Consider the following 16,419-nt stretch of genomic DNA (forward strand, 5'->3'; position numbering starts at 1 on the left):
CTGCTTGACCAGCAGTTAGATTACATGGACAACTGGAAAAAATAAACAAGGGAAACAGCTAATTTAACTATAGAGAAACAATCATGAAGCGCCAAAATATTAGAGACATGTTGAAGCTGCCATCCTACATTGGATCGAGCAGACGAAAATAGCTAAAAACACAAATCAAAATCAAAACCTTAACTTAATTTATATATTTCAGTGTGGAACTCAACGGATAGACTTCACAACGCGCGCGTGGTTCACTGGATGACGCAGTGTTTGAAACTCTTTGTGCAATATCGTGCCTAAAAAAAATCACATGCCGAGTTTGTTGTTTGAATGAGTTCTTTCTGTGAGGAATTGAAGTGTCAGGGAGCTAGCCATGTTTGAATCCATGCGTAGAGTGTTCGTTGAGAGCGTTGAGAAGACATGGCATACCTTAGCCTCACATGGAGAAGCAGGGGAGCAGCCATGGGATGAGGAGCCTAACTTATATAAGAAAGACATAATGATGTGTGCATCACAGCTTCGAGACGGTGTGGACGTGGATGTGAAGGTTCAAGCTATACGGAAGATGGGGCATTTGGCGTATACAGGTGGGTGCGAGTTGTGTGACTATATGGAAAGTGGTTGACATAAATATAGAGTCCTTGCGAGCCCAGGATGCAAGTGTCCAATGCACCCCCCTGACGTAGGGCTATAGTAATTTCTTAATTGGTCATGGTGGCAACATAACTGGCAGGGCCAACTTCCAAGGAAGATAGTCAGACTACAGTTGGACTTCATTAAAATGGATAGTTTGTTCTTTATGGAAGTGTGGCCGGGTTGTAAGAACTGAACTCAAGCTTTGCTGTATCAGATCAGCAGGCAAGTCCTGGTGGTGACCCTTGTGTCCTTAAGAATGACTCATGATCTTAAACGTTGCTCCATCCTTCGGATGGGACGAAAAGTAGGTAGATCCCAGGTGTTGTTACAAAACTGTCAACGCATGAAAGACACACTGCACGTAAAGGCTGCACTAAATGAACAAAAAGGTATTTTCCCAAATCCTGTTGTTTACATCAACACAAATACCCGCAATAATGTTATCAAATTTGGTTGCCACATTTTACTTTAAGGCCACAGGCATTTTCTTAAAAAATGTATGTGTCTTTTTTGTCATTTGTATAATTCACTTTCCTTCATTTTAGGTGGTACAGATGTGGCAAAATTTACCGGTTCCTACCTCGAAACCCTGTCTGTAATACTCAAAGATGACACAAGCCCACCCTCGCTCAAGACACAAGTTGTAAAATCTCTGAGTGAGATTTGCCGGGCACACCGAGACAACTGCCAGCGTGCCGAAAGCCTTGCCCTCACCCCGGACCTCGCGAGGTTAATCCAGGCGAATGAAAGCGAGCCGCGCCTGGTGCGGTGGTGCTGCTACGCCTTGGTCGTACTCTGCTCGTCTGGAATGAGCTATCTTCGTACTCTGATGGAATGGTCGGACGGGGATAGCGGGAGTTTCAAGGAGATTTTGGAAGAGCTTGAGAATGAGTCTTGGAAAGGGTGGCCAAGGAACTACGCTGCTGTTCTCAGGGACTTCTTGGGTCATGTCACAGTGGACTTAAATGTGAAAAAATAAGACGTCATCATGATTGGGGCCAATTTCATAAAGCTGAGCTCAGCCACAACCATGCAAACTTTATCAAAGTCGGGCTGTTCAATTTAGGGTCTTTTTTTTATCCAATTCAAACTCATATTTATTTCCATACTTCATGAAAACGGTACAAAGCCATATAATAATATTTAAAGAAGTAATAAAAAGGACATTTAAATTTATCTGTGTTCCTACTATTAGCAATCTGTGCTTAGAATTATTTTTTGCTTACATGCTTTATGAAATTGGGCCCTATATAGATGGAGATTGTTTAAATTAAAACAAAGTCCCGGGTCAGAATTTAGTCGGGTTCTGAGTCCCAGAAAGAGCTGACCCAGTCCGGATCAGGCTGACACGGAAAGGGTTTTAGAATAGGATTTTAACTCGAGTTATGATGCGTCATTTCGACCCGTTTCTGTGTCACTTTGTGACATCGATCCCCGGTCATACTGCCCAAGAAATTGGTCGAAACCCAAGAGACCTGGGTCCTGGTCAACTTTGACCCGGAAGTGTTGATAGTTTATACTGCCTCAGAGTCAAGCACTTGTAACAAAGTGTATATAGGCCTAATGGTATACTATTATAGGTTGCCTCAAATTTGGTGATTAAACACAGAAATGTAATCTAAAATGGAGTTCAAGTTTGAAGGCTCGATTGAGTCCAACTTGATTTATAAGAAAATGTACTGTAAAAAGTTTGATTTTGTGCTGATCTTCACCAGCCAGTGATCAATGCTATACCTGCTTTAAAGAGTGGTGTATATACACGCACAGGAACAATAAAACATCTTTTTGCCTTGTATTTTACAAATTTTACTTGTTTTACTGCTTGTTACACGTGGCCCTAAGGGATAGCCTAGTAGTTGAACACTGACAAGGATACCCTGTCTATATAAATAAATAAATAATAATCATCTGCATTTTTTAATGCAACAATGCCGCCAAAGGGCAACAAACTTTCGCAATCTACCATTAAGGAAACGGCAGTAACAAGCGCGTGTGTAAGACGTAACAATCCCAAACGCACTGTCACACTGCGTCACAATCAACATGGCGTCATACTCGAAGAACGTCCTGCCGCCACGCGGTGGTAAAATCAACAAAGAAGTTTGTCTGAGTTTACTCTTTGATGGGTCAACACAGGTTTTTTGTTTCGGCGCATTTCTAATGCAAAGTTGCAGAAATTTCTCACAGAGAAAATTGTCTTTTGAGATACTTTTTGAGTGAATACTTCAGTGATGAACAAGATGTTTAACTACGCGGGATTGGTTTCTGAGAGAATCAGGTAAGAAAATCTTCCCAAATATGTCAAACAAAATTACCATTTTATACAATATTGTTTACAAAAATGCCTCAGTAGCGGGGGATCGATGATGCAAAGGGATAGTACAGAAAAAAACTTTTTTTTTATCTTTGTACATTTACGCTTAATATTTGTTGCTCCACTTGAGCTTATTCTGTCTTATTATGTCAATTTTTTCCAACATTATTGTGCCTTAATGTCCGTATGCTTGTCTGTTTTATTGTTAATGTCCCTTTTCAAGATATATTTCTAACCCTGAAATTAAACAAAAGTGGGCTTCAAACAACAATATGAAAGTGAGCCTTTTATAAAAAAGATATCTATATAAAAAACACTTGGTGTTTTTGGACCAACCCAGACTAATAATATTGTGAAACTGGCTCTTGTGACCTACAAAATAAAAGAAAATGTGAATTTGTTTTAATGTCTCTCTCCGCCACACACGCTCCATTACTGCATAAAAACCAGAAATTTACATAGCTAGGTTTCAGTTTTACATAATCATGAATAATATATTAGTAGATGTGTTTATCTTTTAACTACTGTATACAACCCTTGCATAATTATGACGTCACAATCTTAAACCACGGCGCCCGTCACTGATACCAAAAATGATGGCCTGCCATTGGCTGAGAATTGTTCGTTATGACGCGTGTGTTTGCAGGTTGACATTCTGCTCCATACATGTGCAAGAGGTCTCTTTATGTTTATGCATGAGGAACGTCACAATGCTAACCCCAAACGAGGCCATAGGCACAGCCACTGCAAGTGGTGGTGGCCGTGCGCCCACGGCCTCATTTTGAGTAAGAATTATGACGTCATGCATACATTTTCAAAGAGACGTATAAAATACGCGTTATGGTAACCAGAGCCCAATTTCTTATTTAAGTTAAACAAATTATGCTTACTATAAGAATACCAGCCATGATGCATGTACATGTACAATCTGTAACTGTTAGTATGCTTAGTTTTCCTTAGCAGAAAATTTGTAAGCGATAAATTTTCTGCTTATAGCTCTGAGACCCAATTTCACAGAGCTGCTTAAGCAGAGAATGTTGCTTAACAATTTACTGCAAAGCAGACAGTGAGTAGGATACCAGTTGTACTTTTGACGTGATAGCTTGGCTGATAGTTAATAATGGTTAGCGTAATTTGCCTATGCTTAGCAACTTTGCATTCCTAAGCAGCTCTATGAAATTGGTCCCTGGTGCTGCACTGATGAGATGGTTTCACGAGTAACATTGTCATACTCTTTGAGAGGCCAATAAGCTTAACAATTTTACTACGAAAGTTCAATTTGAGGACCATTTGATTCATCTCTCATCCCGACTGAGTTTTTTTTTCACTTCTAAGATAGACCTAGGCACCGTACCATTTATTGTGTTTGTTTTATATTATCTTTTGGATGCAAACTATCAACATGGCCCTGGTAATCTCTGTTCACCTACAGAAACATGAGTACGGAAGTGGAGACTTTCGTGTCGGATGATGTCGAGAATGAGTTCTCGGCTATAGGAGGCGGAGATAAAACCTCCGAGAGAGAATGTATCAGCGTGGATTTACCGGGAGGAGGGCTCCAGCTGATGAGAGGTGATACCGGGCAGGGTGAGCAAAACACCGTCCAGGCAGCTCGCACTGACTCGGTGTCACGAGGTGAGGGTTACCGTGGTTGGATTTACAACCCGGTGGGAGACGGGCGCTGTGCCAAACCACCGCTCGTAGAAGGACCGCAGTCGAGGTAGGATTTTTTTATTGCATGGTTTATTTTAGAAGTAAAAGCTCGTAAAAAAATTGACAATTTAAAATCGTTTCAACGAATGGACAACATTGGCAGCATGACAGCAAAATCAATGTAGATAACAATGACATCCACTGCTCAAACATTGACAACTTTTCTGAAAGTAAATTGTTTGTAGGTCTTTGTACCGACAAACCTTAGAACAAAGGGGATAATATCAGTTAGACTGTGGGTATGCTCAATAACACCGATCTCGTATGTTCCTACATCCGAAATTCAAACTCTAAGAACTTTATGCAATTTTTAGACCAGGAATCCCAGGAGGTAAACACAAAGCATGTTCACAGAGATGAAAATGAAGTATAAGGAAGTTCACCCTAAGAATAATATTATTTTATTATGACAAGACTTTTAAAAGCCCATCTCATGAGCTCTGAAGGAGGATGATTCAAAGAAGGCGCTATATCAAGAGAAGGTCATTCACAGTTCGCCATATTGGGGGACAGAATCTCTGGGGGACAAATTTCAGAAGAAATTTCATTTTCAAAATTTGTTCTCTATTGAAAATTTGAAATACTATACTTTTTAAGAATTGTATCTCTGTATCATTTGTTTTCTTTCGTCGTCAGGTATTGACTTTTAAATTTGTTCTTATTGGCCTATTTTGGTTTAAAACATTCCTTTGCTAGTCTTTAATTCTTAAAAAAAATTCATAATCAATAAAATGAATTGTATATTAATTGTTGTACGTTTCCGTTATTTTGTTTAGAGCTCAATTATTTAAAAGATGTGAAATCTCCCATGGAATTGAACTGTAACAAAAGAAGTTGTAAAATATATTAGCCGCCCCCCCCCCCCCCCCGTGAGGTGCAGTCAAATAAAGGAAAAATAACCCTTCGCACCAGTCGTTTGTATTTGTATACATTATTTTGATTAATTTGCTTTTAAATGTAATGGGTGATAATGTTAACCTTCATACCGATTTGCTTATTTCACTTTTTCATTGTATTAAATTAATGAAAGCATTTGTGTTTTGAGTTAACATCACCCACTCCTACTTTAACAAAATTGCTGCTGATGAAGTTGATCTCAAACAAACTTGTATAACGTTGCCTTCAACTCTGGTCTGAGAAGTGCAGAAAATAATTATTGTCTATAATTGTCTGCTAAGCAGAGTTTAGCAAAATAACAGTTTTAAATTGGACATGTGATATAAAAGTTTGGATAGTAACTTTATTTTGGTTTAGCAGAATTTGTAGTGCTGAGCTCCTTTGCTTAGCGCTTCTATGGGACTGGGGCATTGGTCGAGGGGTATGCCCCATAGTTGAAATCGGCCTGGACTACTCTCGGCTTTGCGGGGACTTCTCAATATCAACTTCATGGTCGCGAAGTGAGCTCTTCATTGTTCTCGACGTTTCGACTAGCCTGCCTCAGCCATCGTCATTTTAATAAAATTAACCACACATAAACTTGCTATGTTCACCACAGGCCTCTCCTGCCCCTACGGACCAAGTTGTGTCCCCGCCGTATTGGCAAGGTCCATCCTTTGGACGAGTCGACCTCCAGCACTGCCACAGATGCGGCATACAACACGATGTTGTTCCCTTCGATCTTCTTGAGTGGAGACCAGCATGCAGGGAGCAAACCGTATCATCAAACACCAGCCAACAATGAACGTGTTGGTTCGGTTTCTACGGCTTGTGCAAAGACTAACTTACCATTAGTCGACCAAGAGCAGACAATTCTTACAACCAATGACAGGTTAATACATGAACTGAAATACTTCTCTTTTAAAATCAAACCCAGTTTTTGACGAGTGTTTCTCACTATAAAGCTTTCATTTCTACCCAAATATTACTTCAATAGCTAAGCAAATGCCTAGCAGTGTCATAGCATCTGCAATACCTTTATAACTTTCAGAAATTCTCAGAACTTGAAGTATGTTTTTGAGACTCTGGTAACAATTTCATTCCGTGGTCTTCATTTTATGTTTCATTTTTTTAAACACCCTGAAACATTCCCCCACTCCAGACTCCTCTGAACCCCTTCTGAAAGCTTTAAAATACTTATTCAACTTTTAACTGATGCCCCAGGTCCCTATCCTGTAACCATCACCCCTATGTTTATCTTGTCGAAAGGTCCCGTAAGCCATGGAAAGAGCGGATTCGAACCTTCCTCATGCCCAAGCGTCAACAGAAGACTGTTATGTTGTCATCCAACAATACACCAGAGTCCACGGATACAACACCCAAAGCATTCGATAAACAGAACGAATGTCGAACCAGGAACCAAGAAGGCACTTTTGTTTCCAAGCAAAGTAGCAGAGATGTTGGTTAGTTATAAACGATTAACTGATCATCTTTCGACAAATAAAATACGTTTAGCAAATAAACTCTACATTAAATATTCAAGATATTACAATGTTACTATATAAATTACTTCCTTAGTACAGGTAATCAGACCAGTAACTTGGATTATATTTGCTTATGTATTTCCCACAGAGTTCAAGCCAGCACCACCAAAAGAACCCAACCACCGAAAAGGCCAGGCAACCCGCAGACCAATGCGATGCGTTGCTGTTGTAAGTGGTAATAACCCTACTGTACCAACTCCTGCAGCACGGGGTGCTACTTTCCCTGCCGTCGACACTCCCTCCAAGAACCCTAAAGGATTACCTGAGAATGAGGATGAGATTCACACAGTAGTAGAGTCCACTCTTCATAAGATCCTTTCCCCATCCTTTACCGTGCCAAAACAGCTGCCACCAATGAGAGGTATCGCCAAGAATGAGCACCTGCCGCCAATTTGCCTTAAAGGTGACATCGTCTCCCAATCTGTGGTGTGCTCGCCAACAAAGAAGAGTGGCAAAAAGTGTCAAACTGAAAGCTCATCAGGTTTGATCAATGAACCACAGACCTCTCTTCTACCATCCATTGACACCCCTAAACACAAGTCGTCTAAGTCCAAGAAACAGAAGACAAAAAGACGCAAAGAAAGAGGACACAAGAAGGAGAACAAAGATGCGGTAGCCATGGTAACTTCATCAACAAAGACCATGTTAGATGATGCCATCAAGGAACAAAAACATTGTCTGCCAGAAATCTGTCTGAAAAGTGATACCTTTTTCCAAACTGCCACCTTCTCATCACCAAAGATGAACGAGAGAAAATGTCAAGATTTGAAAAAGCTCTCTTCATCAACTTACACCAAGGAACAAGAGGACTCACCAGGTTGTCTGCCAGCTATCTGTCTGATAAATGATGCCTTTTCCACCACTGTCACGTCCCCGCCCTCGAAATGTCAAGATGTACGTCCTCCATCTTTGAACAATGGGCCATCAACTTCCATCTTGCCAGCCATCGCCTACACTAAAGTCAACTCGTCATCTCTGTTTAAAAACAACTCGTCCTCTCAGTTTAAACAGAATACAGTGAGAGTTCGTAATGACAGATTGAAAACTGGTGTGGAAAACAAAGATGCTGCAGCCAGCTGTGGCACTTCGTCACCAAAACGAACCTCTTCATCAGATGATGACATCAAAGAACAGAAATCCTCGCAAGGTCCAGATGTATCGATTTATAGCTTCTTTTTACGGGAACAGAAAAATGCTGTGAGTTGATTTAGACAGTTTATTTTTTATTTATTTTTTATTTGAAGTAAAAATTGAACATGTTGATCAAATGAAATAATAATAGCCGTCTTAAAGCACTGTAGTGGGTTGCACAATGATCTCGAGTATGGACGAGTTACTTGTCCTTACTATAGCCAAAAAAAAAAATTATTTCCTGAGACTATTTCCAAGTTAGGACTAGTCCTGGCTGTTGGTGAAATCGACCCAAGGACACGATTGGAAACTTTATTCGTCCATTTTCCCATAAAGAAAATAATACTTCATATTAAAATTATGTCTCGACACTACTTTTAAATCCAACATTGTGGGAGGACATGCTGTCTTTTTCAAACGTACAAGTCCACTTTTTAAAGTTTAACTTATGAGTAAGCTTTTTTCTGCTCTTTCTTTCTTTCTTTCTTTGTGTTTGGAAAACCAGGAAGTCTATGAGAATGCTGCCATTGCAGCCGAAAAGCTGAGTGAGTTTCTTGATGTGAAGGCAACTCCAGAACCGGAGTCAGACATTAAAATGTAAGTTTGGTGAAGATTCATTTCAGATTGAAACTCTCAACTTATTTAAGTTTTGGAGGTAGTGTTTTCTGCTGTTCCATGATTGTAAAGGGGTAACCCTGTTTCAGTCCCAGGAGTAGGTGGCAACGGCCCTTGGATAAGAAAGTTGATTGATGTAACCCACATTAAAGTGGCCTTCACAAGTATTACTGCATAAAGAAAAAAGAGCTATACAAAACATAAATACACAAATCCTCAACAAATTTCTCAGCATTTTATTTAAAAATAAAAATAACGTTTTCTCATCAACTTTTCAAGGTCACCATCTCTGTCCAAGAAATCGCCTGCAAAATCGAGCAGCTCAAAGGCGAAAAAGTGCCGCGGCAAGCGTCACACAAAATCCAGCAAGAAACAACACACTGATGCTGAGGACAGCACCGGGCGCTCATCACGCTCAAAGGATTATAACAAACGTTGTGTGGATGAAATAATTGGGAAATACAGTCGGGATATTTCAGTGGCAACAGTAGCACCTGAGTGTGACGTGTCTGTTAAGTCTGTTAAGCAGAAAGAGTTAGCACCATTAATAGTCCCCAGTGAGTTCCTACGACTTAATAATGGTACCCCAACCGTGAAGACTGCTGAAACTTACAAATGTGAGAAGTTATCATCACATTGTTCTGAGAAAGGATTGTCTGATATGTCTTCCTACCCATTCGTTGAGGCTGCTGACTTGGAGCATGTCGTGTCCTGGAACGGGGCTAAGGTAGTTTTAGGCAGAGGTAGTACATCTATTGTATCCCTGATGCGTAGTCGTAGCGACGGCACCCTACTTGCAGTCAAGAAGATGACGAGTGACCGAATTAGAGTGACATATGATGTCGACATGCTGACCGAAGTAACTGCACTGAGAGATGTTGGCAACTGTCCCTTCCTCCCGAAGCTTCTAGGACTCATCGACTTCAAGTCCTTCGCTCTTGAGCTTCTTGGCGATGGAAGTCCAAACTCAGTGCAGAATTTTGATAAAGCAAGGTTTAGTAGTCGGAACCCGCTGAGCTCTGTGGAGTGGCTCCACGTGTGTCGTGATGTGACGGTTGGGTTGCAGGCACTACACAATGCTGGATGGACACATAATGACCTACATGCTGGTAATATAGTGGTGTGCAGGAATCCAGCTGGTTCCAAAGTGGCTTGGACAGGGAAGATTATTGATCTGGGATGTGCTCGGCGAATTGACCAACAAATTCTTCCAAAATCGCTGACCTACGCGGAGAAACAGGAAGTTTACAAGAATGCAACACAGGTAAATACCATGGTTCTTGGCCGAAACGTGGGGTAATTTGTTTAGCTTGGTGTGACCCTTGGTTGAAGGGCACTTAAACAAACAAATTGTTTCTTTTTTAAAAACTTGTGGATGAGTAGCACCCTCTTTTGTGATTTGAAAAAAATGAATGAACTTGATCATGGTTTGGCCATCTTGATTCTCTTCCATTCACATCAATGTAGCCAATCAGAGGCTGAATGCCAAATAGTTTGGTTTCTTTCTGCACAGTGAAAATCAGCATCCACTACATATAGTTAGACAGAGGGAACATTACCAAGATGGTGGCAAAATAATGTTTTACTGATTTGCATTTTGTCCAGGTTGCTCCTGAGGTCGTCGAAGGTCTATCTGGCTTCACCGTCAAGTCAGATATATACAGTCTCGGCAGGGTGTTCGAGTCGACTGTAGCGTATGAGGTCGAGTCACTGTCTTCTCTCTTTAGGATTGGAACGGCATGCACGTCAGAAGACCCGGCGAACAGACCCAAGCTGAGGTTTGTGTACAGGAAGCTCAGAACTTTGTGCCGGAGGAAGACGGTTGAGGAGAAACGGTCTGTCTCGCCCTAGACTGGTCCTTGTCCTTATCCACAGGACAGGTATTGGTTTTATATGTATTCACATGTAAGTCAGATTCAACTGTGAATCTCCAGAACCGCGAATGCCACGGAAATTAGGCGAGGTCAAAGGTATTTATGGGCGTGAGCTCAATGGCAGATCTCTGGCGTGTGTTTCACGAGCCTCAAAGTGTGACGCCAGATGGTCACAATACCCTTACCCTAGCTCAATAAGTCAGAAACCAATAAACTTCTATCATCCCATTCATCAACACCCAGAACGGATTTACATGCGTTGCCAAATCATCCATATTAAAGGGCAACGGCAGAGCGGTTGTGAGCACCAAACTCAAGCTCTGCTGTATCTAATCAGCAGAGTGTGGGTTTGAATCGGTCACAACACAAATAAATAACAATGACATTGTTGATGATTTCACACGGTTTTTTTCTTTCCAAAGCTAACAACCTTTCCAGAGTGGTGATAGTTTGGCAAGTAAACTACAAAAAAATAATGTAAAAACAAAAACAAAAAACAAACAAACAAATATTTATTTATTTATTTATTTATTTATTTGTTTATTTATTTATTTATTTATATATTTATTTATTTATTTATTTATTTATTTATTTATTTATTTATTTATTTATTTATTTATTTATTTATTTATCTATCTATTTATTTATTTATTTGTTTATTTATTTATTTATTTATTTATTTATTTATTTATTTATTTATTTATTTATTTATTTATTTATTTATTTATTTATTTATTTATATATATATTTTTTTTCTTCCTTTTTTGTCCTAAAGCAAGACACTTAAGCATAGCTTCGTCCTCCGGAGGGACGTAAAGCTGTAGGTCCAGTGTGTTGTTATTAACACTATCAACACATGTAAAATACCTCAGTATATAAACACACCGCAAAGAGAAGGGTTCGCCCCGGAGTGTCTGGCAGTGCGACTATCTTCAACTATGAAGGCTGCACTAGACACAAATAATAATTTGCACGTGTGTCATTCTTTACTGCAGCTTGCAGTACATTGGGAAAAATCAATACCTCAATTAAATGCTTGATTTCATACTTTTTTTTGAAGCTAATAACCTTTCCACGGGTTGACGTGATAGTTTGGCAAAAACAAAACATATTTAAAAAATGTTAAACAAAATACGTCAAATAAACTATTGATTCCATACTTTTTTTCAACGCTAATAACCTTTCCAGAGGTTGTAGTGATAGTTTGGTAAAAGAAATTACAAAAATAATGATGAAAAAAGAAAAAATTACATTGTTGACGATTTCACATCTTTTTTTCGTTTCAAAGCTACAACCTTTCCAGAGTAGTGATAGTTTGGCAAATAAATAATGCACAAAAAAAAAAATACAAAAAGAAAATACAAAAAGACAAAGATAATGTTGATGAAAAAGCTCCGCTGTATGTGATCAGCAGAGTGTAGGTTTGAGTCCGTCCCAAAGTGCCCTTAAGTAAGGGATGGGGCGTAAAGCTGTAGGTCCCATGTGTTGTTGTAAAAGCTATCAACGCATATAAAATACCTCAATATAAGCACACCGAAAAGAAAAAGGGTTTGCCCCGATGTGTCTGACAGTGCGACTACAGCTTGCAGTACATTGAGAAAACCATTACCTCAATTAAATTCTTGATTCCATACATTTTTTTTCAAAGCTAATAACCTTTCCAGAGGTTGATAATGATAGGTCAAAAAATTACAAAAAATTATGTTGGAAAAAAAGGAATAATTACATTGTTGACGATTTCAAAACCTTTCCAGAGTATCGATAGGTTGGCAAAAAAAAAAATTACCAAACAAATAATGTAAATATATATATATATATATATATATATATATATATATATATGTATATTTGTTATACCTCAATTACCTCTGTTGATTTGATTTTCTTTTTCAAAAGCTTATCCTTTCCAAAGGTTGTAGTGATAGCTTGAAAAAATTATCCTTGATAAAGGGCCGTGGCCGAGCGGTTGGGAGCACCGAACTCAAGCTCTGCTGTATCTGATCAGCAGAGTGTGGGTTTGCGTCCCGGTCGTGACACTTGTGTCATTAATTTAGAAGACACTTAATCATTGCATCGTCCTTCGCATGGGACGTAAAGCTTTAGGTCCCGTGCGTTGTTATAAAAACTATCAACGCATATAAAAGACCTCAGTACACACCGCAAAGAGAAGGGGTTCGCCCCAGTGTATCTGGCAGTGCGACTATCTTCAACTATGAAGGCTGCACTAGAAGAAGAAAAAAATAATTTGCACGAGTGTCATCCGTTACTGAAGCGTGCAGTTTGGGAAAGTGTAATACCTCAATTAAATTCTTGATTCATACCTTTTTTTCAAAGCTTATAACCTTTCCAGAGGTTGCAGTGATAGTTTGGCAAAAGAAATTACAAAAATAATGTTGACAAAAGTAATAATTACATTGTTGATGATTTCACACCTTTTTTCGTTTCAAATCTACAACCTTTCCGGAATAATGACAGTTTAGCAAATAAATAATGAAAAGAAATGTAAAAAAAAAACAAAAAAAAAAAAACATTTATTTGTTTCTTAATTTGTTTTTCTCCCAAAGCTATAAAAATAACCTTTCCAGAGGTTGTAGTGGTAGTTTGGCAAAAAGTACAAAAATAATGTTGACGAAAAAGCTCTGTTGTATGTGATCAGCAGAGTGTGGGTTTGAGTCCGTCGCAACACTAAGTGTCCTTAAGCAAGACACGTAAGCGTAGCTTCGTCCTGCGGATGGGACGAAAAGCTGGAGGTTCCGTGTGTTGTTATAAAAACTATCAACGAATATTTAAAGACCTCAGTACACACCGCAAAGAGAATGGGTTCGCCCTGATGTGTCTGGCAGAGCGACTATATTCACATATGAAAGCTGCACTAGAAGAAACAAAATATAATTTGCACGAGTGTCATTCGTTACTGCGTTGACCAGTACATTGGGAAAAGGTATTATTATTAATTGCATACATTTTTTCAAAGCTAATATACTTTCCAGAGGTTGTAGTGATAGTTGGGCAAAAAGGTAACAAAAATAATGTTGAAAAAAGTAATTGTTACGTTGTTGATGATTTTACACTTTTCTTTTCTTTTCAAAGCTAACAACCTTTTCCAGAATGGTGATAGTTTGGCAAATTAATTACCCCCAAACAATAATGAGAAAAAAACCTTTAAAAAACTATGTATTTATTTAATTTTTCATTTTCTACTTTTTAGAAATCTAATAACCTTTTTCCAGAGGTTCTAGTGATAGCTTGGCAAAAAATAACAAAAATAATGTTGACAAAAAAAATTGTATATTTACTATACCTCAATTACATCTGTTGATTTCACTTTCTTTTTTAAAAGCTTACAACCTTCCAGAGGGTGAAGTGATAGCCCAAAAGAATCGTCCTTTCCAGAGTAGCGATAGGTTGGCAAAAAGAATTACCAAAACAATAATGTTAAAATAAAATCAAACTTAAAAAAATATATATATTTGTTTATTTAATAATGTTCTACTTTTTCAAAGCTAATCACCTTAGGGTTGTAGTGATAGCTTGGCAATAGAAAATTAATAATAATGTTGACAAAAAAATATGTATATTTATTATACCTCAATTACCTCTGTTGATTTGATTTTATTTTTCAAAAGCTTATAACCTTTCCAAAGGTTGTAGTGATAGCTTGAAAATATTATCTTTGATAAAGGGCCGTGGCCGAGCGGTTGGGAGCACCGAACTCAAGCTCTGCTGTCTGATCAGCAGAGTGTGGGTTTGCGTCTCAGTCGTGACACTTGGGTCATTAATTAAGCAGGACACTAAATCAATACTTCGTCATTCGTATGGGACGTAAAGCTGTAGGTCCCGTGTGTTGGTATAAAAACTATAAACGCATTTAAAAGACCTCAGTACACACTAATCGCAAAGATAAGGAGTTTTCCATCTTCTTCTTATTTTTCTTCTTTTTCTTTCTCGGAACTCGTAAAATCAAGAGGGCAGCAACGTTGATGATGTCATGATGACGTCATCAAGTTCAGAATTACAAAAGAAATATAAACAATAATCTTTGTAAAAAAAACTACATGTGTACTTTTGTGAGATTTTTACAACAATTATTGACATCATCGGACAGGTCGGGTATAAAGTTAAACAAACGCCATACAAAACGTGACCCAATTTGATCTTTATTCCAGTTCAAACCAGAATACTTTAACTTTTCTTTCAAATATCAGGTATAATTATTTGCTGGTGATGTCAAATTACATCATGGTTCGAATTTCGCCTTGAAAGAAATGATATTCTAGGCCTACACCATAACGTGAGGCCATAATAAAGAGACTTGTAAGTTCCCCTCATTTTCATTAGGACTCTGTCTTTTAGAGAACGGGTGCATCACAAAACTTAATTTGACCTTGGAGGCCCTCTGTATACATTATTTCTAAAGCAATTTAGGTTTATTTAAGCAATGCTTTTGGTTGTATTTAGCTGAGATGCCTGACCACTGGTATATTATTTAATAAACTTCCATCTGGGTGCACTAAATACATCCTTTTTAATGTCGAAATAAACTAAAGACTCCATGTTCAAAGTCCAACTTGTGATCCTCCAATCTTCCAATAGGGACCTTATAAATAAAATAGGGATGGTTTGTCGGTTTATTTTATGCAGAGAATTTTCAGTTCGCTTGCACCTTTAAATGATAATATCAAAACAGTATTGAAGTTGACATTTTAAAACCCTTTAAGAGGGAAAGGGCCAATAATGGTGGCACATCAGTGCGATTTTATGGGAAGTCAAATTCCTTGATTCCCTAGAGTGGACCATTCCACATTATCTAGCAGGGGTTAGACCCAAATTTATTTATCTATTAATTTAACGGTATAAATTGGATGATGTGGTGGTAAATAAGAACTAGATAATTATATCAACCCTGCACCGGGTAGAGGCATTGGACAATTATACTCAAAATAATTATTAGCATCAAGTCACTTGGAAATGAGAAACAGAGAGCTGTAGATAGTAAAGAACGTTTTAAGAAACGACCACATCTGAAGATTAAAATGTATAACTTTTTAGAAAGATGTGATTTCTAGCCCAAAATAGACTTCAGGCCTTTTTTTTTTGGGGGGGGGGGGCATCTGAAAGCACATAATTTTGTGCAACGGGGTGTTTTTTTCTTGGGGCATCTGAAAGCACATAATTTTATGCAACAGGGAGTTTTTCCTGTCATTATGACAATAACCAAAGTTGTCCAGTGTCTTTAACGGACTCGAATAATCTATGCGGCAATTGCTGGGTATGTAAAGAAAGACATTGATGTACAAGTTATTTATTGAGATATGAACATGTTTGAACATTGTTTTAAAATCTTACAATTTGAAATGTGATATTAATATTAATATTTAAAGTGTGGGTGTTTCCACACTACTAACAGCTCAGCTATTTCCAATTTGGGTACCTTATAAAAGCAAAGTATGCTAGACATATGCTGGGTATTAAAACGTCACTTAGATGTAAAAGTTGTTTCTAAATGTCCAGAAAATATTGTATAATATTTTTTTTTTATATTGTATGGTTTCAGGATTAATTCTGCTCATTCAAGCAATATTGACGTAATAGGCTTTCACGCATTTAAGGGTTCTTTGGAATGTACACATCCATTTTTTTTAAAAGTCCAATGACGTCATGATTCAAATGTTGTCATACAAATATTTTTACACAATTTGAACGTGAAGTATTTAGAGACTTGTAT

At 38.2% G+C, this 16,419-nt stretch overlaps 2 protein-coding genes across 2 annotated transcripts; both read left to right on the top strand.

The window, feature by feature from the left end:
• The first annotated feature begins 18 nt into the window (after positions 1-18).
• On the top strand, positions 19-2,403 carry LOC139944053 (armadillo-like helical domain-containing protein 2). Its single transcript, XM_071941003.1, has 2 exons — positions 19-578; positions 1,173-2,403. Exons 1-2 carry the CDS (start codon positions 365-367, stop codon positions 1,604-1,606), a joined length of 648 nt encoding a protein of 215 aa, XP_071797104.1. The 5' UTR covers positions 19-364; the 3' UTR covers positions 1,607-2,403.
• Positions 2,404-2,750: 347 nt separating this feature from the next.
• LOC139944123 (uncharacterized) lies at positions 2,751-11,186 on the top strand. Its single transcript, XM_071941086.1, has 8 exons — positions 2,751-2,905; positions 4,374-4,661; positions 6,150-6,422; positions 6,800-6,993; positions 7,163-8,271; positions 8,711-8,802; positions 9,100-10,084; positions 10,426-11,186. Exons 1-8 carry the CDS (start codon positions 2,859-2,861, stop codon positions 10,669-10,671), a joined length of 3,234 nt encoding a protein of 1,077 aa, XP_071797187.1. The 5' UTR covers positions 2,751-2,858; the 3' UTR covers positions 10,672-11,186.
• Positions 11,187-16,419: the final 5,233 nt, after the last annotated feature.

Source organism: Asterias amurensis, chromosome 11 (genome assembly GCF_032118995.1).
Source record: "Asterias amurensis chromosome 11, ASM3211899v1".
Lineage (NCBI taxonomy): Eukaryota > Metazoa > Echinodermata > Asteroidea > Forcipulatida > Asteriidae > Asterias > Asterias amurensis.

Coding starts and splice junctions, on each gene's coding strand:
- LOC139944053 (XM_071941003.1), top strand. CDS start 365: ATGTTTGAATCCATGCGTAGAGTGTTCGTTGAGAGCGTTGAGAAGACA. Junction 579..1,172: donor GGGGCATTTGGCGTATACAG/GTGGGTGCGAGT, acceptor CCTTCATTTTAG/GTGGTACAGATGTGGCAAAA.
- LOC139944123 (XM_071941086.1), top strand. CDS start 2,859: ATGAACAAGATGTTTAACTACGCGGGATTGGTTTCTGAGAGAATCAG. Junction 6,423..6,799: donor ATTCTTACAACCAATGACAG/GTTAATACATGA, acceptor TCTTGTCGAAAG/GTCCCGTAAGCCATGGAAAG. Junction 10,085..10,425: donor TTTACAAGAATGCAACACAG/GTAAATACCATG, acceptor CATTTTGTCCAG/GTTGCTCCTGAGGTCGTCGA.